This window comes from Pinus tabuliformis, chromosome 4_2 (assembly GCF_031772625.1).
Source record: "Pinus tabuliformis cultivar Carrire ecotype Pingquan chromosome 4_2, CPIR1, whole genome shotgun sequence".
Classification (NCBI taxonomy): domain Eukaryota; kingdom Viridiplantae; phylum Streptophyta; class Pinopsida; order Pinales; family Pinaceae; genus Pinus; species Pinus tabuliformis.
In genome coordinates, this window is record NC_142304.1 from 697,801,866 (window position 1) to 697,827,108 (window position 25,243).

A 25,243-nucleotide genomic window follows, 5' to 3' on the forward strand; every position below is an offset into this window, starting at 1 on the left:
ATTGTCCTTAGTTCATTTTTTAGACTAACTATCTGACCAATATTCTTGATGGTAAACAACTTGGAGAGGGCTTCATACATTTCTTGTGTAGAGTATATATTGGATATGTATGGGATTAGATTGTCATTCACTCCATTTACTATTATATTCATGGAAAAGATATCAGTTTCCCTGTACTTTTCCTTTCTTGTATAATTTATGGGTTTCTTAATTTTTCCTTGAGCAAAAATTCAAAACTTTATGCTTGGCAAGAATAAGATCCAGTCTCTTCTTCCATGCCCTGTAGTTGGAGGCTTCTTCTAGCTTAATTTTCAGACTTCATTGTCATGTCTTCTTTTCTTGATATAGATAGTTAACCTTCCTATGATCCTTATCGTTTGACCCTTTCGTTAGATTTTCAAGCTTCCTTTTTCCTTCCTTTTTCACCTTAGCTCTGATACCATGTTAGAAAACCAGAAAGGAAGAAAGATTTTTTTATGTTGATAATTACTTATGTTATTCTTGTAGTCTTATTAACTTTCTTTATGTTCTTCTTTTATCTTCTTTTCATCAAGCAACCATCAAATGTAAACATGAAGATCAACGACACCAGATGTAGCCAATCAACCAGGGCTAAAAACCCCTCTATAGGGGAAAACTCAGTCAAACTCTTCCACTAGTAAATCAAATTGAGATAGACCAAGACCTTAGACCTGACCAAAATACCTTCCTCTTCCACCAAGTCAGCTTTCCAAGATGATTCTACGAACTTCATTAGTCTCTTCTTGTTTAGCAGCTTCAACCCAACAACATCCCAGAATTTCAGCCCGCAACTTCCAAAATTTCAGCCCAGCTTTAAGTCTGCAACTTCGGCCCTCCTTTAGTTTCAGCTCCTTTGTACGGGTGAGACAAAGAGAGAAAATTTGACTTCTTTTGCTTGATAAGGACCTCCTTTTCTTTCGCTAGGTTTTCCTTCTTCTTCCTTAAATTTCACACCCTTTTACTGCTTCCAGCTATTGTAGATCAAAATTGTTGAATCTGTCTCCAAATGAGGTCAAGTTGCTGCCTTTATATAGTGAATCTGAGGTAAAATTCCCTTGATGAGGCTGACTTGGTGAGGAGGCCTAAATGACTTATTTTATACTGAAATAAATTTTTTTATTGACTCAAGAAGCCTAAGAAGGGTCTATTACATAATGACAAGGACAAGGACGCTTTACAGAAACCCTAGAAGCCTGCAACGTAGGCTTTGACCTATTAACCATTGACCCAAGCATGAAACCCATGCTTTAATAGGTCAATTTATATTACAATAAAATTTCTTTTTCTTTCTTTTGACAAATGCATTACATCATGACTCAAATATATTTATGAAGACTCACGTTAGTTACATATTTCAACAACTCAACATAAACAATGAACTTATACTCCAAAGACTACTAATGTTTGTGCAATTAAGTCATGTGATAAAAATTCACATGAAGTTTCCAGTGACCGCAAGATTCCATAGAAGATTAATTTAGGATGGTTAGATCCCTTCTTAGTTCGACTATTTTGTTTATCACTGAGAGGATCTTATCATCTTGTATCGATGAAGGTGACAAATCGAAGAATTTTGAAAGATGCGAATAGATTACAAAAACATTAAAACGTATAACACGCCTTGTCAACCATAAGCTTTGAGGACAAAGCTTTCTGAAGATGAAGACAAAGCTATATCTATATATATATAAAACATTGCCTTCCTTTTTAGAAAGCCTTATAATAATAATGATTAATTGAATAATAATTAGTTAATGAAGAGGCATGTCCCTAAGGACCACTTGCCTAGGTATATAAGCAGACCCTTATTTGTAACAATATGACCATCTCATATATTCTGTACATTTCTATATAAATATATTTGTCCTATCATGGATATTTATATATTACAGATCTTCTGATTATTTTGTTGCGTTTATGATCTTTGTTCATAACACACAATGCATACTCATCCAACCTACCTATATTACCTAGTATTTTGAGCTTTTCCATTGTTTTTTATTTCTATAGCGTTGATCAAGCTTTTATATTTGTTTCAGTCACTCTATGCATTTTGATTTTTCATTGCATATATTCTAATTGTAGATATAATTAGAAATGCATGTGGCTCATTATTGTCAATAATACAATGTAAATCTACAATTAATGTTTCTGTATTTGCACTTGTTTTTCAGTTATTGATTTAGTTACCTATAAACTTTCTGCTTAGTTTTTATTTTCAAACAAATTTACACCCAAGTAGGGGCTGAGATGCATGGTTTGAGAATAGGTTCTGCAGCATATCCTGTACATTGTGTTTCGTCGTGTTTTAGTTCTAAGAGTTATGTCTATAAAGCTATAGATTTTGTAATTTGATTTCTGATTATTATGCTCTTTTACAGATGCAAATCTTTTAGCTATGGCCCCATTGGGCATACTGTCTAGTTCATTACTCCTGCCACTGTTGCCTATTTTATCTCAGCTTTCAAAGGTATGATTTGTTGGCTTCACCCTCCGTATTAAAAGATATTGCTTCAAGATTCAATATGTGATCTTCTATGAATGCAATCCAGTGCCAAGTAAGATTATAACTAAACAATTTGTTATTTAAGCAGCCAAGTCTCTGGCCGAGATTAAACGAGTGCTTGAAACGGGCAGTTCTCCTGTGTATGGTAAGTAATGGCCTAGCACCTTAAGAGTTTAAGGTTCTCTCAGTTTTATGATACGAGCTCTATTTGAAATTTCTATAGTTCCTTGATTCCTTGAAAATTTTAACATAAAGTTGAAAAGTCCAGGCTTTAAATTTTGAATTAAGATGCTACTTCTTTTGACAATATCTTTTACATGCATAGATGAAACTTGAAGGGAGCTTTTATTTCACTACTTGGAAAGGCGACTAAGTAATAGTAAAAGCTTGTATGCTGGTGTCACATCCATGTCTACAAAATGGGCTTATCATAATCAGTCCAAGTTAAGCAATTTTGCATCATGGCAAGTTTTATATGAGAATTGTGCCAAAAGTAGCTGATAGTTCTTACTCATACTAGGATAAACTCTGCTGCCATATAGCTTGACCTTAACCATGACTATTTCCTGCATTTTGCTTTTACTTGCTGTCTGACATCTTGCCTTGAGATGACATTGATTGCAAAAATTCATGAATTTATTATTGTGATAATTGTTGCGAAATCTAGGACATTCAAATTCACAAGATTTCTCTGCTTAGTAATTGCTTGTGATATAATTTTACTTCTTAACTTATAGTCTTCTCCTTGTTAGCTTATTAATGTGTTCTTCTCATCAAGACAATTACCAATATGCACAATAAAAGACAAGTGACACAATATGTAGGCTTCTCAGCCATGGCCAAAACGTCTCACCTCTTGAGAGGAGAACCCGATCAAAATTCTTCTTCTAGATCTTCAATTGATAAGAACCAATACCAAGACACAGACCCTTGACTCTAGTATTCTCCCAAGAACCTTGTCACTAATCTCGATGCTCTGACTTTTCCTTTCTCGACTTTCTACTTGATCTCGAACTGCTCTCCTCGGCTCCTTCTAGAGAAACTCGGTCTCTATAGTTTACACTGTTTCTACTTGGCTTCCTCTAGAGAATCTCAGTCTCTAGGCTTTCACTGGTCTCTAGAGAAACTCGTTCTCTAGATCTCAGTCACCCAGAAGAATTCTTCTGTTCGCTGCCCCAAAAGAAACCTCCTGCGCTATACCCAGAAGAATATCTCCTTCGCAGATCTCAAAAGAATCCTCCTTCACTTGCCCAAAAGAATCCTATCTTCGCACTGGCTAGAAGAAACCTTCTTCTCTCTTCTTCGCACTTCCTTGAAGCCTCTTTCTTCGTACTTCTCTTAGACTCCTTCTTCGCACTCTTGTTTCCCTTCTACTTCGCACTTCTGCTTATCGAAGTCAAGTCGAGTTGCTTGATCGAATTATGTTCCTTTAAGTGAGATTGAGTAAGCTATATATACACTTCTTCATATGACATTTAGGCCGACATGATAGTTGGAGTTAGGCCGACTTCATCTAGAGAGTTCTTCCATCTTTGTAGGCCGACTTGAAGAGGATAGATGACAAGTTCTTGGAGGATTCTTTACATAGACAAGATTGACCTTTTACAAAGTGTAACATGACAATGACTAACATTTTATGAGTAGATGACAAAAACAGACAAATGTCTAGTAACACCTCTCCTTGGTACTATTTCCAACACTCCCTCTTATTGAGGAAGGTGTTGCTCACCACTCCCATACTGTCTCTGAAGAAAACATGCTTGCCTCTTGGCAAAGACTTGATGAGAATGTCCGTTACCTACTCATCAGTGCATATATGCTCAAGCTTCACTGCTCCTCACTGAACCCAGTCTCTGATGAAGTGGTATCTGATCTCTATATGCTTTGATTGATCGTAAAATACTGGATTCTCAGAGAGTTTATAACAACTCTGATTATCACAGTAAATCGTAGTTGGTCTCAACATCTGACCAAATAAACCATGAAGCATCTTGCGAAGCCATAATGCCTTGCACCCTGCCTGACTAGCTGTCATATACTATGCCTCTGCGCTACTCAATGCCACTGACTTCTGTTGCCTACTGAACGATGACACAACTGTTGCGCCCAATGAGAAACAACATTTGGAAGTACTCTTTCGGTCACTGACACTGTCAGCCCAATGTGAGTCTATGCAACCAATCAATCTAACTCCATCACATCTCACATTCCAAACCATGATCCATTGTGCCTTGTAAGTACCTCAGTGTTGGAATTTCTAAGTCTAACTGTTGGAAATCCTTCATGTACCTTCTGATTTATTTATGCCTACTTGTTTTGTTTAATTAACAAGTTATTTACCATGTAAATACTGAAAATAAATACAAGTACATGCTCAACACATTACAGATCATCAACTGAAGGGAAAAAAAAGCACACAAGTGACACCGTTGTTTTTGGACCAATGTCCTCGGAAAAACCAAATGCAGGAAAACTGGTGCAGCTATTTGAGGGTTTTATTATTAAGCAGTTTTAGAATACAATCTGGGTGCCAAACCGGCTCACCCAACAGAGAATGATCTCGGTAGTGGTACCTCTTAGTTGGAGACAGATATTTTGGCTAAAATCCCGGATGAACAATCCCACAACTCTCAGCTCCAATCTGCCCCACGAAAACCCCAACATCTGCCTCTAGGGACTGCATAAGCTTCTCTGGCCCAGCGTCATCCCAACTCGCCCTGCGTTAGCCTTTGGAGGCACTGTGTCAACCTCTAGTGCCTCTGCGTCACCCACTTTGGCTCTCTCTGGCACTGCGCAGCTCCTAGTTGCCTCTGCATGGGCCATGATTGGCTATGCGTGGCCTCTAGCTGGCTTTGCGTCCCTCTCTCCCGGCTTCTGTGCTGATGCTCTCGGTACCCTCTCTGCCTCTCTGCTTCTGTATTCACTACGCCTCAGCTGCAACTCTGATCACTCCTTCGATTTCCTTAGCAAGCTCTGCCCCAGACAATCGAATTCTTGATCAACTTGGTGTGTTCTGCAAGTGACCCTCAAGCCTCCTCTTATACTTTTCTCGTTGAAAATTCAGCGACCGAGATTAAGTCCCTAATCAACGGTTAAGATTAGATCTGGCTTGATCCATGACTTTTGGACCCTTCTAACACAGTTTTATATTAATTCACATTAATATTTTCTTTTCCCTAAGTTTAGACTTAGGGGCTCCATTAAAAATATTAATTATTTTAATATCTCCCAAACTGTTTAGAATCTACCCAAACCATTTCTGGGTATTGGAGATCTCATGTGCTTTAGCCTGTCCACCAATTTTCGTGGCTAGAGCACATCCGATGCTACCCCAAATCAACACTCCCTCTTAGCGAGGACTGTGCTCTAGTAATACTCTTCATTGAGCATCACCGTGATCATTTGGCATGTGTCCTGGTGCTGATGCTAGGCCCGCCGCCCAACATCCTCTGTACTGCTGCATCATGTACTGCTACCCATGGCCCTGACATTGCCACTGTTGCATCCGTACGACAACCCCTCTCATCATGCTACATCGTGCTGCCTATATTACTGCCATTGCTAGCTATTGCACTACAACTCAGTTACTGAGAAGTAAGTAATTGATCTCCCAACTCTAACATCTCTGTCAGACTAGAGACACCCTCGATGTTGAAACTCCCTCTGTCACTGACAAGTGCCCCTTCTCTGTGTTGTTGCAACAACTCCATGCATCTCGCACTGTTGCCTCACGTTGTTTTGGGAATCTTGCACTGTAGCTCCCTCTGTCACTCCATCTGCATCCGTCTCTACTGACATCCACTAGTACTGCTACTCCTCTTCGGGGCTCCCGTAGCAAGGTATAATCCAAGAGGCTGGGTACCTCAAGGATCCTGCCCCTCATCGCCTGTAGTCCATCTGACTACAACTCGATGTCTCCCCACTTCCTCTCAAGTGGCGTGTGAGCACTCATGGCACAATCATCATTTGTCTCCACTTCCTTCTCCGCCCTTGCTGGCACAGCCTTGGTCTCAGAAGCCTCTCCCTTGCTCTTCTTTGTCGGACACTGGCTCGCATAGTGACTCAGTTCCCCACAATGGAAGCATTTGACCTTGGAGAGGTCCTTCTTCTTCCGTTTCTCCTGCTTTCCCTCAGATGCTATGACAACATCCTCCTCTTCCTCGTTCTTGATTCTAACCCCCTTGCCACTGCTTCCCGCCTTGGTCAACCTTCTGATCTCTTCTTGGCGAAGAGCCACCCACAGTTCCTCCCAATCTTGAAGGGTTGACCTACCCATTATGCTCTCGACAAACACCTCCTAGTCTTATGAGATTGCGTTTAGGGCTGTCCTCACCATCAATTTTTGATCCGATGTGGCCCTTATGGAAGTCAGCTGATCACGGATCTCCTTCAATCGACCGAGGAAGGTGTTGATCTATTCTCCCTTCTGTATCTGGTATGACTGCAACTGATTTTAGAGTAGCATCTTCCTCTGCACAGAAGTATGTTGATACAATTTCGTCAGGGCCTCCCACATCTCATTTGCTGTTTCCTTTTTGGAAATTTGTGGTACTAGATGGTCCTTGACCCCATCAAGGATGATGCTCTTGGCCCTCGCCATTGCCTTCTCGTACTTGTCGTTCTCAACCGGGTTAACTGGGATCACTATCATCTTCAAGGCGAAGTGTTTGAGACGATTCCTGTCTAGAACGGACAAGATTTTGGCCTTCAAGACTACGAAGTTTGAGGCTCTGTCCAGTCTGTCCTGGTCTCTTACCCCGTTCACTGCCATTTCGCTACTCCTCTACTTCCCTCCTGGAAGTTCTCGGTGTGACTCCCTCTGAGCCTCGATTTCCCTCCTGGAAACCCCTCTGCCAATGTCGAGATGCCCCCAGCCCGATTGTTAGTGAAGTTGCACCACTGATCCGGATTTCTTGGCTAGAAATCCTCAGCAGCAACTCCCTCCTCCTTGGTCTTGCCTTGTTAGGTGCTGTTCTGACCACAATACCCCACCAGCTTCACTCCACAACTTACCCACAACCTCCTATGCCTCAGCAAACTGAAGGTTAGAGCTTCTAGGCTCTGCGCAATCTCGACACCAGCAAAATCCACACCTCTTAGCCACGGGTGTTAATCCTTCCTAACTGAGAAAGATGATCGAGCACTGCGTAGGTCAGGTCTGCTCCCTTCTGCCACTGCACTGATCCTCCTCCCAGCTCAAACTTGATGACGCAGGCACTGCGTTACCCCTCCCTTGCTACTTCTCCGCTAGGAACAACTTCTGTCACTTGGGACAACAGTTTCTGTTGTTGCTGCTTTGCTCGGCTGATGCCCTCAATTCTCCTGTGATCTGCAACCACTCTTTGATACCATGTTTGAATTTCTAAGTCTAACTGTTAGAAATCCTTCATGTACTTTCTGATTTATTTCTGCCCACTTGTTCTGTTTAATTAACAAGTTATTTACCATGTAAAACTAAATACTGAAAATAAATACACGTACATGCTCAACACATTACAGATCATCAACTGAAGGAAAAAAAAAGCACACAAGTGACACCGTTGTTTTTGGACAAGGGATAAGAAATGCATATCAGATGTGGGAGTCCTTGGTCCAAAAGGGATAAATGCCTAGTAACGCCTGTCTTTCGTACTATTTCCAACACTTCAAACATATAATCAATACTGCCATGCAAACCTCTAAACATTGTCTCCTAAAACGTAGTACTGCTAAAAATAGAAACCCTCTTCAATATGACGAAACTATGTGCAAAATCTATATCTAAACAACCATACCATCAATGAATCGATATTGTAATTGAACTCCCTGGGAAACAACCCTGGGATCAAGCAAAGTTGTATGTCAATATGTCTCTGAAGCTCCACCCCAATGAAATGTGATGGTCATTAACCCTCTATATTTGCATGGGAACAAATCTAGGGGTTAGCAAGGTCAAAGATTCAACTCTCTAGATCTCCTTGAGATGAGCTGCTTGGTACTTAGGCGTTGGCTAATTTACACTAGGACCATCCTCGAGAGTCGTAATGGAGAGAAGTGCCAAAGAGTTTCCTAGGGAGTTATTTTCCAAGGAAAAATAACACAAAAACAAAGACCGACATTGCTTTAGAGTTTGATATGACTGAGATGGGGTTGATGCATTACTTTCTGGGGTTTGAGGTTTGGCAGGAAGATGGGCACATCGTTATGGGCCAGGCCAGGTATGCAGGGGATATCTTGAGGAGATTCTATATGGATTGTTGCAGGCCTATGGGTACTCCTATGATCACCAACTGGAAGAAGTTGCATGATGCTGATTCTGAATTGGTGGATCCCACTTTGTATCGTTAGCTGATCGGTTCATTGATATATCTAGTCAACACTAGACCAGATATTTGTTTTGCAGTCAACACATTGGGTCAGCTTATGATGGAGCCCATGAGAGTTCACTGGGTGGCTGCAAAACATGTATTGAGGTACTTACAAGGCACAATGGATCATGGTTAGGACTATGTCAGATGTGATGGAGTTAGATTGATTGGTTGCATAGACTCACATTGCATTGATAGTATCAGTGACTGGAAGAGTACTTCCAAATGTTGGTTCTTATTGGGCTCAACAGTTGTGTCATTTTTTAGCAGGCAACAAAATTCAGTGGCATTGAGTAACGTAGAGGCATAGTATATGGCAGCTAGTCAGGCAGGGTGCAAGGTATTATGGCTTCGCAAGATGCTTCATGGTTTATTTGGTCAAATGTTGAGACCAACTACGATTTACTGTGATAATTAGAGTTGTAATAACCTCTCTGAGAATCTAGTATTTTACGATCGATCAAAGCATATAGAGATCAGATACCACTTCATCAGAGACCGGGTTTAGTGAGGAGGAGTGAAGCTTGAGTATATATCCACTGATGAGTAGGTAGCGGACATTCTCACCAAGTCTTTGCCAAGAGGCAAGCATGTTTTCTTCAAAGACAGTATGGGAGTGGTGAGCGACACCTTCCTTAGTAAGAGGGAGTGTTGGAAATAGTACCAAGGAGAGGTGTTACTAGGAATTTCTCTGTTTTGGCCTAGTGAACACATTAATTACTTTTGTCTTGGTGACATTTATGAGTGATATTAGTGTCATGGGTGGAAAAAGGTACTTAGAAGTGTTGTACCATGTCATTGGAATTTCTAGGTCTAACCGTTAGAAATTCTTCCTGTACTATCTGATTTATTTCTTCCTACTTGTTCAGTTAATTAACAAGTTATTTACCATGTAAATACTGAAAATAAATACAAGTACAATATCAACACATACAAATCATCAACTGAAAGAAACAAGCACACAAGTGACACCGTTGTTTTTGGACTAATGTCCCCGGAAAAACCCAATGCGGGAAAACTGGTGCAGCTATTCAGAGGGTTTTATTATTATGCAGTTTTAGAATACAACCAGGGTGCTATAAATGACTCACCCAATAGAGAATGTCCTCGGTAGTAGTACCTCTCAGTCAGAGACAGATATTCCAGCTAAATCACCGAATGAACGATCCCACGACGACAATACAACGTCTGCTGCTCTGTGTCACCCTGATAGGGACTGCATCACCCTATCCAGCTCTGCAACTCCAATCTGTCCCATGAAAATCTCCCACCGTTGCCTCTAGGGCTTCCATCAGCCTCTCTGGCCCAACATCAGCCTATCTGGCCCAGCATCAGCCTCTTGGGGCTCTGCGTCAGCGTCTCACACGCTAGCCCTCTTTGGCTCTGTGCAGCTCCTGGCTGCCCTTGCGTGCCCTCTAGCTGCCTCTGTGTGGCCTCTAGCTGGATCTGCATCAACCTCTCCTGTCTTCTGCGCTGATCCTCCCGGTACTAACTCTACCTCTCTGCTATGTATTCACTGCCCCTTAGCTGCAACTCAGATCACTTCACTCAATTTCCTCAGCAAACCCTGCCCCAGAAAATCGAGTTCTTGATCTCTCTTGGTGTATTCTCCAACTGACCCTCAAGCCTCCTCTTATACTTTTCTCGTTGGTCCATCAACGACCGAGATTAAATCTCTAATCAACGACTAAGATTAGATTTGGCTTGATCCATGACTTTTGGACCATTCTAACTCAGTTTTATATTAATTCACATTAATATTTTATTTTTCCTAAGTTTAGACTTAGGAACTCCATTAAAAATATTAATTATTTTAATATCTCCCAAACTGGTTAGATTCTGCCCAAACCATTTCTGGGTCTTGGAGATCTCATGTGCTATAGCCTCTCCACCAATTTTCGTGGCTAGAGCACATCCGATGCTACCCCAAATCAACAATCCCTCTTAGCGAGGACTGTGCTCTAGTAATACTCCTCACTGAGTATCACCCTGATCATCCAGCATCGGTCCCTGTGCTGATGCTAGGTCTTCCCACCCAACACCCTCTGCACTGCTACATTATGTACTGCTACCCATGGCCCTGCCATTGCCACTGTTGCATCTGTACGACAGTTCCCTTTGCATTCGTGCTGTTGCCCATGGCGCTGCCACTGCCACTGCTGCATCTGCACTAAATCCCCTCTCATCATGCTGCATCGTGCTGCCCATAGCACTGCCACTGCTAATTGCTGCATTGCAACTCAGTTACTGAGAAGTAAGTAACTGATCCTACCAACTTTGACATCTCTGTTAGGCTAGAGACACTCCCGATGCTGAAGCTCCCTCTGCCGCTAACAAGTGCTCCTTCTCTGACCTCTGCGCTGCTACAACAACTCCATGCATTTCACACCGTTGCCTCACACTGTCTTGAGACTCCTGCACTATAGCACTCTCTGTTGCTCCATCCGCATCTGTCTCTACCGACATCCGCCAATCCTGCTACTCTTCTTCGGGGCTCCTGTAGCAAGGTATAATCCAAGAGGTTGGGTACCTCAAGGATCCTGCCCCTCATCGTCTCTAGTCTGTCTGACTACAACTCGATGTCTCCCCACTTCTTCTCAAGTGGCGCATGAGCAGTCATGGCACAGTCGTCATCTGTCTCCACTTCTTTCTCCGCCCTCACTGGCGCTGCCTTGGTCTCATAAGCCTCTCCCTTGCTCTTCTTCCTTGGGCACTGGCTCGCATAGTGACCCAGTTCCCCACTGTGGAAGCATTTGACCTTGGAGAGGTCCTTCTTCTTCCATTTCTCCTGCTTTCCCACAGATGCTAGGGCAACATCCTCCTCTTCCTCCTTCTTGATTCTGACCCCCTTACCACTGCTTCCTGCCTTGGTTAGCCTTTTGATCTCTTCTTGACGAAGAGGCGCCCACAGTTCCTCCAAATCCGAAAGGTTCAACCTGCCCAATAAGCTCTGGACAAATACCTCCCAATCCTCTGAGACTGTGTTTAGTGCGGTCCTCACCAACATCTCCTCAAGTTAGCTGATCCCGGATCTCCGTCAAACTCCCGAGGAAGATATCTATCTGCTCGCCCCTCTACACCTGGTATCAGTGTTGATAATATCACCGAGATATCGGCGATTTTCGGAAATATCGCGATTTTTATTTCATTATTTTGTTGTAGATATTTGGTGGCGAAGCTATGGTGCAAGGGCACCAAATTTGCAAAAATTGGCTATATGAATCTTGAGTCAAACATGTAGCTCTTTAGGGTGTGAGCGCAATTGGAGTGTATTTGAGAAAATACACGCCAAAAAGCGCAACAGGTATAACTTTGAACTCAAGCCTTCAGTTGAGCAATTACACTTATTGTAATTTTTAATTTTTAATTTTTAATTTATGACCTTCAAGTGTCAAGAGTCAAGAGTCAAGACTCATTACTTTTTTTGACACTCTTACAGGTTGGAGTTCGCACGCCTCAATGATTTGGTGTATGTGCATTACAACATCCGACTTCGAGTGAGGCAAATAGAATCACCAATGGATCCAGATGCCATTTACTTAGACAATATTGATGTATTGTCTCCGTGGAGGGTGGAGTCAGAGGAGCCCATATTGGAGGAGTCACCTTTATGGTTAGAGCCAGTGGCAGATGATCCATTAGAGCAGGGGCAGCAAGAGGCGGACTCGGAGTTAGAGGAGCAGTAGCACTTAGAGGAGGGGCAGGAGGAGGAGGAGGAGGAGGAGGACACTGCGGGAGCATCAACATCAACACCATCTGCTATAGATATAGGAGAGCATAGCTCCATACCTAGCACTCATTATTTGACATTAGGTGCACAGGCAGGGTCAGGGCCTTCTACTACTAGGGGCAGGCTTGGCAAACAGCCCATCATGTTTTCCCGTAAAAGGGGGAGGGGGCAGTAGATAGATAGCTGCTAGTTTTATTTGTTATGCTACATGTAACTCATGATGATGAGATACTTTTATATATGTGATGTCATTTTGTATTGGTTCTCCACATTTGAGTCCTTGAATGGACAATTATCAGGGATCAGCAGGATTTGGTATCGCCTTTGATATATCATTTCTATTTGACATCATATATATCAGTGTTTTCTTCATATTTATGTGCCAATGTGTTTATTTCATGTTGTTATTGCTTTATATGTTTAAAAATCTGAAAAAAAATGAATATATTATGCATTTTTTATGCTTGCCGATATTTTGCCGATATTGCCGATAAGATATTTTCTAGACCCTCGCCGATATTTTCCCGATACCGATATTATCAACACTGCCTGGTATGACCGCAACTGATTTTCTAGAAGCATCTTCCTCTACACAGAAGTATGTTGATACAACTTCTTCAGGGCATCCCACATCTCATTTGTCGTGCCCTTCTCGGCAATATGTGGTAGCACATGATCCTTGACCCCGTTAAGAAGGATGCATTTAGCTCTGGCCATTGCCTCCTCGTACTTCTCATTTTCAGCTTGGTCAACTGGGATCGCTATCGTTTTCAAGGCAAAGTGTTTGATGTGATACCTGGCTAGAATGGACAAGATCCTGGCCTTCTAGACTACGAAGTTCGAAGCTCCGTCCAATTTATCTTGATCTCTTAGCCCATTCACTGCCATTTCGCTGCTCCTCTTTCGACTCTTTCGAGTCTCTCTGCTTCCCTCCTGAAGTCCTCTGGTCGTTCCTGCTGAGTCTCTCAACTTCCCTTTTGGAAGTTCTCGGTTTGACTCCCTCTGAGCCTCGATTTCCCTTCTGGAAATCCCTTTGCCAATGTCGAGATGCCCCACTCCGACCATTTGTGCAATTGTACCACTGATCCAGATTTCTTGGCTAGAAATCCTCGGAAGAAACTCCCTCCTCCTTGGTCTTGCCCTGTTAGGTACTGTTCTGACCACGGTACCTCACCAGATTCAACTATATGAAGGTTAGAGATTCTAGGCTCTGCGCAATCCTGGCACCCGCACAATCCGCACCTCCTGGCCACAACGTCAATCCTTCCTGACTGAGAAAGATGACTGGGCATTGCATAGGTCAGGTCTGTTCCTCTCTACCTCAACCCTGATCCTCCTCCTGGCTTGAATTGATGAAGCAGGCTCTCTGCGTCACCTATTCCTCGCTGCTTTCTACTAGGAACAACTTCTGTCGCTCGGGACAACTGCTTCTACCGTCGCTGCTCTGCTCGGATGATGCCTTCAGTTATCCTGCGATCTGCAACCACCCTCTGATACCATGTTGGAATTCTAAGACTAACCGTTAGAAATTCTTCCTGTACTATCTGATTTATTTCTTCCTACTTGTTCAATTACTTAACAAGTTATTTACCATGTAATTACTAAAAATAAATACAAGTACAGTATCAACACATACAGATCATCAACTGAAAGAAACAAGCACACAAGTGACACCGTTGTTTTTGGACTAATGTCCTCGGAAAAACCCTATGCGGGAAAACCAGTGCAACTATTCAGAGGGTTTTATTATTATGTAGTTTCAGAATACAACCAGGGTGCCAGAAATGGCTCACCCAACAGAGAAGGTCCTCGGTAGTAGTACCTCTCAGTTGGAGACAGATATTCCAGCTAAATCACCGGATGAATAATCCCACAGCAACAATACAACTTCTGCTGCTCTGCGTCACCCTGATAGGGACTGCATCACCCTATCCAGCTCTCCAACTCCAATCTACCCCACGAAAATCTCCCAGCGTTGCCTAGATGAGAAAAAGGTACACAACTTGAAAAAGGTACTAAGAGACTTTTAAGTAATGTGGCCAATGTGCAAGGAAGGTCATTTGGGAGAATTGATCTCAAACACATATCTTGAGATTTGGAGATTAAATCTCAACCATTGGATCCTAGGTTTAGGGATTCAATCATTTCCAAGGAAACAAAAGAGGAAAAATGGATCTCATTCTTCACTTCACACTTGAGAGAGCATGAGGAGAAGAGGGGAGAAAACTTCAAGGAGAGGAGAGATTGCTAAGGAGAAATTTCAGCAGGGAAGAAGGCTCGAGAATTCTAGGAAGAGGAGGGAAAACAACAACATGAATTTTGAGGAAGAGGGCAGCTGCAACAGGCATGGATTTCGAAGCAAGCAGGCATGATTTTCGAGGGCTATAGCACACATTTTGAGGAGCTGTACAACATGATTTTCGAGGAGGTTTTAGCTGCTCTTAGGCCCGATTTTCGTGGCACAACTTTTGGGATAGCAGCCACTGTCAATGCAGATTTCGAGGCAGTATACATGCACAAATTTAGAGGCAATTTGTCTCACCTTTAGCGCGAATTTTGAGGCACCTTCAACACAGTTTTGAAGGCATATTTCTGGGAACGATTTCCTAGGAGCTGAGCTCATAAATTGTAGAAAATTTGGGCATATGACTTTAAGTAAATCTGAAAATTACAGTGGGCACAAATTTCCAGAATTTGCATTTAATGCTACTGTAGAAAAATGGAGATAAGTAGAGTGAATTTTTGTACTTATTTTGTAATTTCTTAAGCAATAAAATCCTCCTTTGAAGATCGGTTTTCCCCAAGAGGCTGTGGGGTTTTTTCCAGGGTTAACTTGACCAAAAATAATTGTCTCATATGTGTGAATGCTTGCTAAAAATTATGTGTTAATTTTCAGCTGATAGTAAAGCGAAAATAGAAGTACTCTTATTATGTTTGCAATGAATGCATACTAAAATTTATATCACCATGACAAAACATGTGGGTTGGGCCTAAATAAACACATGCAAACTTGTAAACTGGGTTAAGGGTGCAGATCATAAATTTTCTACCCAGAGCATTCACGAGCTCAGCATTTTGCTGAACATTTTCTATATTACATGCATGATACTTGTTGTGGCAACTCGAATCTAAAGACTTGCATGTGAGTTGTGATGGTATATTGGAGATCCTTGCGAGCTCACGATTCCAATGAGTTACTTTCTAGTGACACGCAAGACAACTCTATTTTTAACATGTGGTGGATGTCAGATCTGGCCACATATTCAGACTCACTAAAAATCGAGTCTGTTGACCACTACCGGTCAACCGCCCATGCAATACACCCCCTTCCTTTTGGCAGAAAGGGATAGCACCTGAACGACATGTCCGTGCCAGCCTACAGTCATCAACAGCTTGATCATTTTTGTAAACCCAGTCTGCATGTACGAATTGTAAATAATCTAAGCAGATCAGAGTCATGTATGTAAAATTGCCTAGGTGGACCTAACTTTCTAATGATGATCTACGTCCCGGGAGGTTTTTCGTCTCACCGATCTACGATCGGCAGAGTTTTCCTTCAAACCTGACCCCAAAGCCGGGATGGATTTTGTCATTAGAACTTTAGGAGAATCTTAGTGTGTTAATCTGCTAGATTATAGTTGTGTCGCAGAACTGGGTGTTCTATGAGGGTCTGTATTAAGTGGGTTCATCCCTTTGAGATGTAAATTGTAAAAATCATGATGAAATGTGTCTTGAGGGTTGAAAAATGTTGTAAATCCCCTCATGAGTCCTAAGTCCTAGGTCCTAGGTGATGTTTCCAACGGCTTAGTTCGAATGATCCATTTAAGAAAATAAATGAAATACTAAAATAAATAAAAAATAACAAAAATGAAATAAATAAAAAATAACAAAAAGTTCATAAAATAAAGCAAAAACCCTAAACAATAAAATAATAATATTTTTGTGAATGCATGCAAAATATCTTTTTTTAATAAAATCGACGGATGAGATTAAGAGATGTCTTAACCCTCATCGACGGTCGAGATCGCTTCAACATGGATCACTCAAAACTAGCCGTTGGGATCATTTCCTTTATATAGGGTCTTAGGGGGTCATTTTACAGGTTTATCTGATCTGTGAGTCTGTACTGAAAAAGCTCTCTTGTAATCTGATTTTCTGGTTAATAAAAAGACTTTGGGGTTCAAATCTGGCTGGTGTTACTCTCTAGAATTGCTGTGAGATGTTTATTGTTCTGCATATTTCAGTTTTCAGCCGTCAATAATAGCTTGTTTTCAGAGTATTGTGAGTACAGGTATCTTGCTCACTTGCTAGGGTTTGAATGTTGTAGGGTTTCTGGAATAATGGTAGGTATCTCCATTATTTCCTGAAATCTAGCAGCATTTCTTGCTCTCTTTACTGATGGTTGCTTGAGGTGTGCAGGAAATCTTTAGGTGAAGGATATTTGTGGGCGTTTGGGGAAGTTCTGGGCTGAACCAGCCGACTCCCACAGGCTTTTCTGTGCAGAGCCCAGCTGATTGTGCCCTGGGTTAATCATTTAAATTTCACTTCGTGTTTTACATTGAGAGATTTTCTTTCTGTTCACAGTAAAGTTCAAATTTCTGATATATTGAAAACATTACTGCAATTATTGTTAAATTTGGCTGTCCCAGAGCTATAATTTTTTGTGATTTTTGGCAAATTTTCAAGGGTTTACTGCAAAATTTTGTGTATATCTGCCAATGTTCTTTTCCTGCAGGATTACTAAGACAAAATCGGGAAAAGGGTTTTCTCTAGTACTGTGTTGATTGTCTGCCCATCTGCTGGGTTGGCTGTTGAGGGATTGAATCCCACAAACCGTGCACTTAAAGGAATACAGTCCAGTTAAAGGGTTTTAACTAAGCTTCGGAGGAAACGCTGTTCCAGAATAGAAATCAAGCACTCAGATTTCTGAATGTTCGATGATCATTTTTCTCCACCAAAAGCAAAAGGCAATAAATCGAATCTCCATTTGCACGTCTCAGACAGTTCACGTGGGTCAAGAATATCGTAAGTTCTGCACAAGGTGGTTCCTGAAGATACGTTAACGTGTGGGCATCAGCACGTGCATCACGCCGTTTTTTTTTACGTATCTGGTCAGCTCTAAACGCCAGACTCTTTGGTAATACGCGTGGAAGGTTCTCTATCCGCTGTCGAAGATCTCAGGCTTTGCTCATCCGTCGTCCAGAACTGGAAAACCGCATCGTTTTGCCAGCGTTAAAATTTTTTTTTGGTTACGTTCGTCAAATAGCATAATCAAGGCGTATTTTCGAAAGTCTTCTGAAGCATCGTCGTCAACTGGTTCACGATTCTGACCTGGGCATTTGCGTTCTTCAATTTTTTCGATTTTTCTCTCAGCTCAGCGCAGGGATTGAGGTCAGTTCACCGGGTGCACCATGGCAAACGTGATCAGGTAAGTTCAACTACGTTCCATGTTTCCATTCGACCCCATTTTCTGAAAGAAACGTGTCTCAATTTTCTCTCTGGCATTCGAAATTGCAATAAACCTGTCTGCGTAATCTCCTTCAGGGCATTCACGCGGTTGTAGTTTAGCTTACGGTCTTGCTTTAGGATAACGCATTTAAATTTTCATTTTTATTTTTAACTTAGGGTTAGTTTAGATTGCCGTATAGACTTTAATTAATTCCTTTAGTTTAGTTTAGATTTATTAGAGTTTATTTTATTTAAATTTTCATATTGTTTTAAAGTCTTCATAGTTTATATTGTTGTAGTTTTTTTTTTATTTAGTTAATGTTTTAGATTTTAGATTTTTTAAATATATAAAAAAATAAATAAATAAATAAAGAAATAAATAAATATTTAAAAAAAAAAATTTCGTTGTGGCAAAATCCAGTTATTTCCATGTTGAGACAAACATATATAAATGTGAAATGAATGTTCTATCTGCATATTGAATGATTGTCTGGTTAACGATTTGTGGCCTTTAATTGCATCAGCATTTATTTCTTTTAGTTGCCAGATATCGTTATTTGAGGAACTTTGTGGTTTTTACTGAATATCTAAAGCATTGTTCAGATTTTTTGATGATAAATGATTGCTGCTTATGATTCATGTTCTTATATCATCCAGAAGGTAATCATTTAGGCACCAATCTCATAAGGCACTGGTCTATCAAAATTTATAAAATTATCTTAGTGCATCTCGTCTCCCAGCCCAACTGTTTGACAGTTGGCATTCACCATCTCGCAGGGTCTACCCCCCTTAGCCGTGGGAGACAGGCTTAAACGGAGAGATCAGGGATCAGAGTGACAGCCCCCGGTCTGATCGTTGTCGTGTCAATCCGCGCGACAACAGAGTCCAATGAGGGTGGTTTCATAGACGTGAGATATTTCAACTCTTAGCAGGTTTTAAATGTCGATTCCGATGGCATATTTGGATTCCTCACTGAAAACTAAGTCCTATGAGTATGTCCATGTTGACATGTGAATTTATTTATATTTTCAGCAGTGATTATGCAGAGTTTACACGTGGTAGCCTCTCATGATGACATGTGGTTGTCTTTGGTTGTGACATGTGGCAGGATCTGGACACATGCATTATTGGAATTTGGTTGTCATTGATGTCAACCGAAGCAACGCCAAAAGAAGCCCTGTATTTAATGAAGAAAATAACAGGGAAGATCAATGTTTCTGCAAGCAAGACCATCTTTATTTGATAGCCCGTGTTGTGCCGATTCAAATGATAGACTCCGTAGAATTCCTCACGGTTGAGGAGATACGTCTAGTCAAAGTTGGAGCCCCAAGTGTGTGGTCAAGGAAGCCCAAACTGTGACCTTAATGGCATCTTGATGATTGGTCATTTTGGGCATGTTGATGGATTTAAGATGGCATCAATATTAAAAATATTATCGATAATTTTTTATGGCCCTTGAGCTGCCCAAATCGGCCCTCCTTTAAGTAATGTAAATCCACATTTAGTCAGCTTCAATGTGTGATTAAGGTTGTCTCCAATTTTTTAAATTTGAAAATTCAAAATTCAAATTTCTTTTCGTTGGCTCCATGATTTGTTGGGCATGTCAGCTCTCCCTAGAAGACCACTTGTGTAGTATATATATGAGGGCTCAGATTCATCCAAAGCTATGTCATGAGGTTCGTCGAACTTTAACCTTGAGGTTCATATTTTGCCGAACCTTAAAAAAATCTTGAGGTTCACCGAAACTCATCAAACCTCTCAGCCATTGACCAAGTCCATAGATCAAAACTCATAACTTCATGTCACGACTCAAGCTTGTAATTTATCCTTGTAGTTTTCATGTTTGTGATAGCGTTTTTGATGTTTACTGATGTTGATTTCTTACTATTTTATCCTATGATTCATTTTATATATATATATATATATATATATATAGACGAACCTAATGGCGAACCTCATCAGAAAACTCGAACTCAAACCAAACCTAATCATTGTCGAACCCGAACCATGTGACATTGATCCAAAGGCATCAATATTATGCCTATTCTTTAACAAACAGCTCTCTGAAACACTGAGGCCAAGGGCAATCACAAGGATCTTGAGAAGAAAGTTGAGTTTTGAAGTATTTTGAGTTCATCTTTCTGTGAAGATTTTACTTATCAAGGGCTACTTCTATTGAAGGACTAAATCTGGGTGTTTCCTTTTAATTTTTGGGTTGGTTCTTTGTTGTTTTCAAAGACCTATTCAGAGCTCATCTGAGGTTCTCTGTGGGGTTTTCTGGCCTGTTTTGAGGCCCAGTGCAGATCTCCCCTGAGGCCAAATTTTGGTTCTGTGGCAGGGGTATATTAGCGTTGTTCAAAGGTTGCTCTTTCTGAGTTACTGAGGCATAATCTAGGCCTGTCTTGAGGCCTAATCTCGGCCCTGAGGCAGGATTACATCTGTGTTGCCTAAAGATTATATCTCTGTGGTTTTTTTTCATTCTAAGGCTGAGTCATCAAAAGAAGTTTTGGGCATAAATTTATGAATTCTCTTGGGAGGGTTTCTCGCTAGTTCATAGTCTCTGAGGCAAATATTTTTGATCCCTTTAAGCTCTATCACTGAGGCATAAATGCGGGCTTCTTGAGGCCCCATCTGTGACTGATATTCGCACTAACTTGAGGCTGATCTATGGTATAATTTCGGCATATCTCTATGACTGGAACCGAACCATTTTAAGGGCTGATCCATGAAACTTTTCACTGTGTCCCTGTGGATAGTTTGAAGGCCAGACCATTGGTGTATTGGAGGCCTGTTTTCTTTTGAGGCTAGTACTGCGGGAATCACAAAGGCATATCTAATCTGTTTTGAGGCCAAACCAAACACTTCACTATTTTGAGGCTGAGTCACAGTTGGATCTAAGGTTTGCTTCTATTACTTAATTTGTTTCTTGCTGAGCTTGTTCCTGAGATATACTTCAACTTCAGTCAAAGGTGAAAGGAAGGTTATATTAAGGACTCTTTGAAGTCTTCTTCTGCCCCTGTTCTGTGACATCTTCTAGCTCTGTTTGCATTGATTATGTTCTGATTAAGATCACAATAAAAGTCTGGTCGTAAAACACTAAATCAATGGCAAAGTGAAGACAATACCTCTGTTGGCAAATTCAAGGTACAAAAATCAGTTTGATATCATTAAATGACTAAATCAGAAGTGAGATGGCAATGATCTGAGTCAAGGAAAGGCAACTTCAAAGTCTTGTTAGGTATCAATTCAAGAGGCGTTCATCTGAAGCAACTGTGGCAAAGAAAGTGTGTCCTTGACAGCAGACAGTCAACTAAGGTATGAGGACATGTTTGTGTTCAGTTTGTAGTTGAAATATATCTGAGTATTGAGGCAACCAGATCTCTGGCAGCATGATAATTTCTGATCCGAATGGAAATTCACCCATGGTGTTTAACCATGGTAATGTAACTAAAGGCTATAAATAACTCACCCATGGTATTATCCACCCATGGTTTTCCCACCCATGGTATTTACCCATGGTAATGTATCTAAAAAAAACTATAAATAACAAACCTCCTTTTGTAAGAGGGCAGATGGTCTAGCACAATGATCCGGATCTTGGGGGACCCCAAGATCTAAGTAAATGTCGCACCAAGAAAAGAACAAAAGTAAACCAAACCAGAAAATAAATCAGGAAATAGCTTTTACTAGATCAAAAAAATGATGGTTGCAACTACATTATGCTGGACCATTTGCCCTATTACAAAAGGAGGCTTGTTATTTATAGCCATTTTTAGTTACATTACCACGGGTAAATACCATGTGTGGGAAAACCATGGGTTATTTATTTATAGCCTTTAGTTACATTACCATGGTTAAACACCATGGGTGAATTTCCATTCAGATCAATTTTTGTTGACATTGCTCCATTGGATATCTGAGGCATACATCAACAGTAAGGGTTTAATTGAAAATCATTGTAAGTGTGTCATTTTCCCTAGTACGGAGCCCACATATTTCTATCTTTTATTTTCAGGGTAGTTGGGTGGTGCAAGGTAGAGAGTGAAATCTCCCTTAGGCTGGAGCCTGAAAATATTTCATGGTGGCAGGGTGGTGCTACGGCAAGTTGAAGCTGGTAGGGTGTTGGAGCATTCTTTCAGTTGGAGCTGATAAAACCAGGGCGTTGGAGAGTCCTTCTAGTTGGAGCTGGTAAATCAGGGTGTTGGAGCATCCTTTCAAGAGTTGGAGCTTCCTGATAAATTGAATACTTTTCTAGGGTACTAGAAAGTTGGAGCTGAGAACTATTGTACTCATAAATTATATTAGAAAAGCGTTCGATGGTTTTTATCTCGGAAGGGTTTCCACCTAAAATTTGTTGTGTACTGCTCTTGTGATGTGTTGATGATTTATGTTTTGATCTAATGTTAATACTTTGAAATTTTATAATTAACTAATTGAAAGTGAAATACTAATTAGCCCCCCTCTCAGTTTTTCCAACATGCATGAGTCGGAGAGAGGTGGCGAGTCATTCTAGGCATGTTGGTTGTTGATTTTTGTAGCATCGAGAGGTATTCCTGCATGCCGAGGAGCCTTCCAAATCAACAAAAAGAAATTATAAATATTGTTGTCACGCGGATTGACACGACAACGCTCAGACCGGGGGCTGTCACTCTGATCCCCGATCCCTCCGTTTAAGCCGGTCTCCCGCGGCTAAGGGGGGTAGACCCTGCGAGATGATGTGACCAACTGTCGACCAGTTGGTTGGGAGACACGAGACACGATGTAAAAAAGCACGCGATGATTTGGTTAATTTAGCAGACCAGTGCCTTGTGGAGTCAATGTTTAAATGATAAGGAAACATGGACCATGAACAGCAACCATCTATCATCAGCTAAATCATGTGACCAAAACGATATCCGGCAACTGAAAGCTTTGAAGAGATAAATGCCTTAAACCACCATGAGCATCATGAATTATTACCCAGACATTGGATTTCGTGTTTCGACTTGAAAATTTCAGATCTCAGCATGAAAGATATATCGCGAAAGCAACTGAAACTGGCAAAATGATTTTCCACAATTTTTTTTTTTTTTTTTTTTTTTTTTTTTTTTTTTTTCAATGTTATGGAAATTAAAAATAAATCTCAAAAAAATTTAAAATTTTAAAACTAATCTAATGTCTAACTAATATCTAAACTAAAATATAACATTAAAAAATTTAAAATCTAAATCTAAATTCTAGACAGCTCTAACCTAAACCTTTTTATTTTCATTTTTTATATTTAAAAAAAAAAAATCAAAAAAGGGGAAAAAATTTAAAACTAAATTCATTAAAAATAAAACTAAATATATATATATATATACAGTGTTCCACGGGGACTCGCCCCCTCCCCTAGGGGTCTAGTTTCCTCGCACCCTCGCGCTCCGGGGACTTGGGGACGAGTAGGGGACGTTTCCCCACGCTCCCAAAATGGAGGAAACTCGGGGGGACGTGCCAGGGAAACGTTTCCCTTCCCTGAGGGGGCGTTTCCAAAAAGGGGGACGTGGGGGGACGTGAGGGGGCGTGGGGGGACGTGGGGGGGCGTGGGGGGACGTGAGGGGACGTGGTGGGACGTGGGGGGACGAGGGGGGACGTGGCACACCTTTAATGCATTAAAAACCATTTTAATTAACTAAATGTTGAACTTAATCTTTAATTAAGAGTTAATTAACATTTAGGGTTTTGGAAAATCGTTGTTTCATGTTATAAAAACGGCACCTTGAACCATGAACAACACACTCACAGCCTTTGCAAGTTCGTTGAGCGCTCCACTCATAGCGTTGGATTTCACTGTTCGGATTTTAATAAACAGTGCCTGTATCATTATTGATTGTATTAGGAATTGTATACAAAAGGTAAATTACCTAAAAAAAGTCAGTGAATTAATACAATTTGTTGAAAGTGCAAGCTAGGAAATCCAAGACCTTGAATCGGTTCAATATGGGCTCTCCCCGTTCATGGTGATAGTAGGTTTAGGAAAAGAGCCTATTGTCACATGTTCTGAAAAGTGGATCTGACTATTTTGTTTCCAGGAACCAATTAACCACAAGTATGGGTGAAAAATCCGACTTGTGAAAACTTAAAAGACTACCTCCTTGACTACCATGCGTTTTGTTGATGAGATCTGACTGAAATATAATATTGTTGATATAATAAGACCTGATTAAAATACAGAATGTTAATATTCCACCAGCGACCCAACTACTGTCCTATATGATTTCTCAAAATTCTGCCTTGACATCTAATTTTGATCCCATGAGAACTTAAAGGGTTCAAAATAAACATTCGCTCAAAGAAAGAAACCAGCAAGATCTGTAAAATAGAAACTAACTAAGCAGTCTAACAACATGAAAAGAAGAAAGTAACTTCCACTTACGTGTCTATCATTTTTTGCATGAGATTGCCGATGGAAAAATCTATGGCACAAGGTTATGGTTGTCACAATGGTTACCTGGGAACTGAATAAACAATAGACAGTCAGCCTATTACTATATTAGGCCTATGGTCTTTACCTGTGGAAAAAGCATCCAAGTTCCGTTTAGTCCAAGTTCCAAAAATGATTTCTTTTAGACTTTTTCTCTAGGTTAGCAGTATCTAAAACAGAATTGTGAAGGTATATCAAACCTATGGGCTAGTCCTATGGAAGCATTGCCAAATAGGCTATTCATATATTAATATTATCAGTTGAAAATCTACGACCTGCCTAACTAATATGTCAAGAACTTAGAAGTCCAGTTTCTCAAAATCATTATACATAATCCACTATAGTTCTGAGTTCTCTCTATGTTTAAGTTTTCTTCTAAGAAAGACAGTTCTCTCTTTGTTTAAGTTTTCTTCTAAGAAGGATTGTGTAAATTTTCAAATGCATTGCTTTCTTGCTCCAAGAATTCATATCAATGATCATGCTTTGCAGCTTTTCAATTCAACCCAAATTGTCATAGTGGACTCAATTAATAAATTATATTTTATATTTATAAATTTTTAAGACCCTGACGCTCCCCCACGTTTCCTAAAAAATGGTAGGGAGCTTTTGCATAGGCCGCTCCCGCGCCCCCTCGCTCCCTCGCCCCCTCGTCCCGGAACCTTGGTGGAACATTGTATATATATATATATATATATATATATATATATATATATATATATTTTATATTATAAAAATCCTAAAATGTAAAA

At 40.6% G+C, this 25,243-nt stretch overlaps 1 protein-coding gene across 1 annotated transcript in view; it reads left to right on the forward strand.

Annotated features, from left to right (window-relative positions):
• LOC149171397 (uncharacterized) overlaps positions 1–25,243 on the forward strand; it is a 421,147-nt gene that overhangs the window by 306,726 nt on the left and 89,178 nt on the right. Inside the window, 2 exon segments of the mRNA XM_089424078.1 lie at positions 2,403–2,491; positions 2,616–2,672. Coding sequence (XP_089280204.1) covers positions 2,403–2,491; positions 2,616–2,672 — 146 coding nt within the window.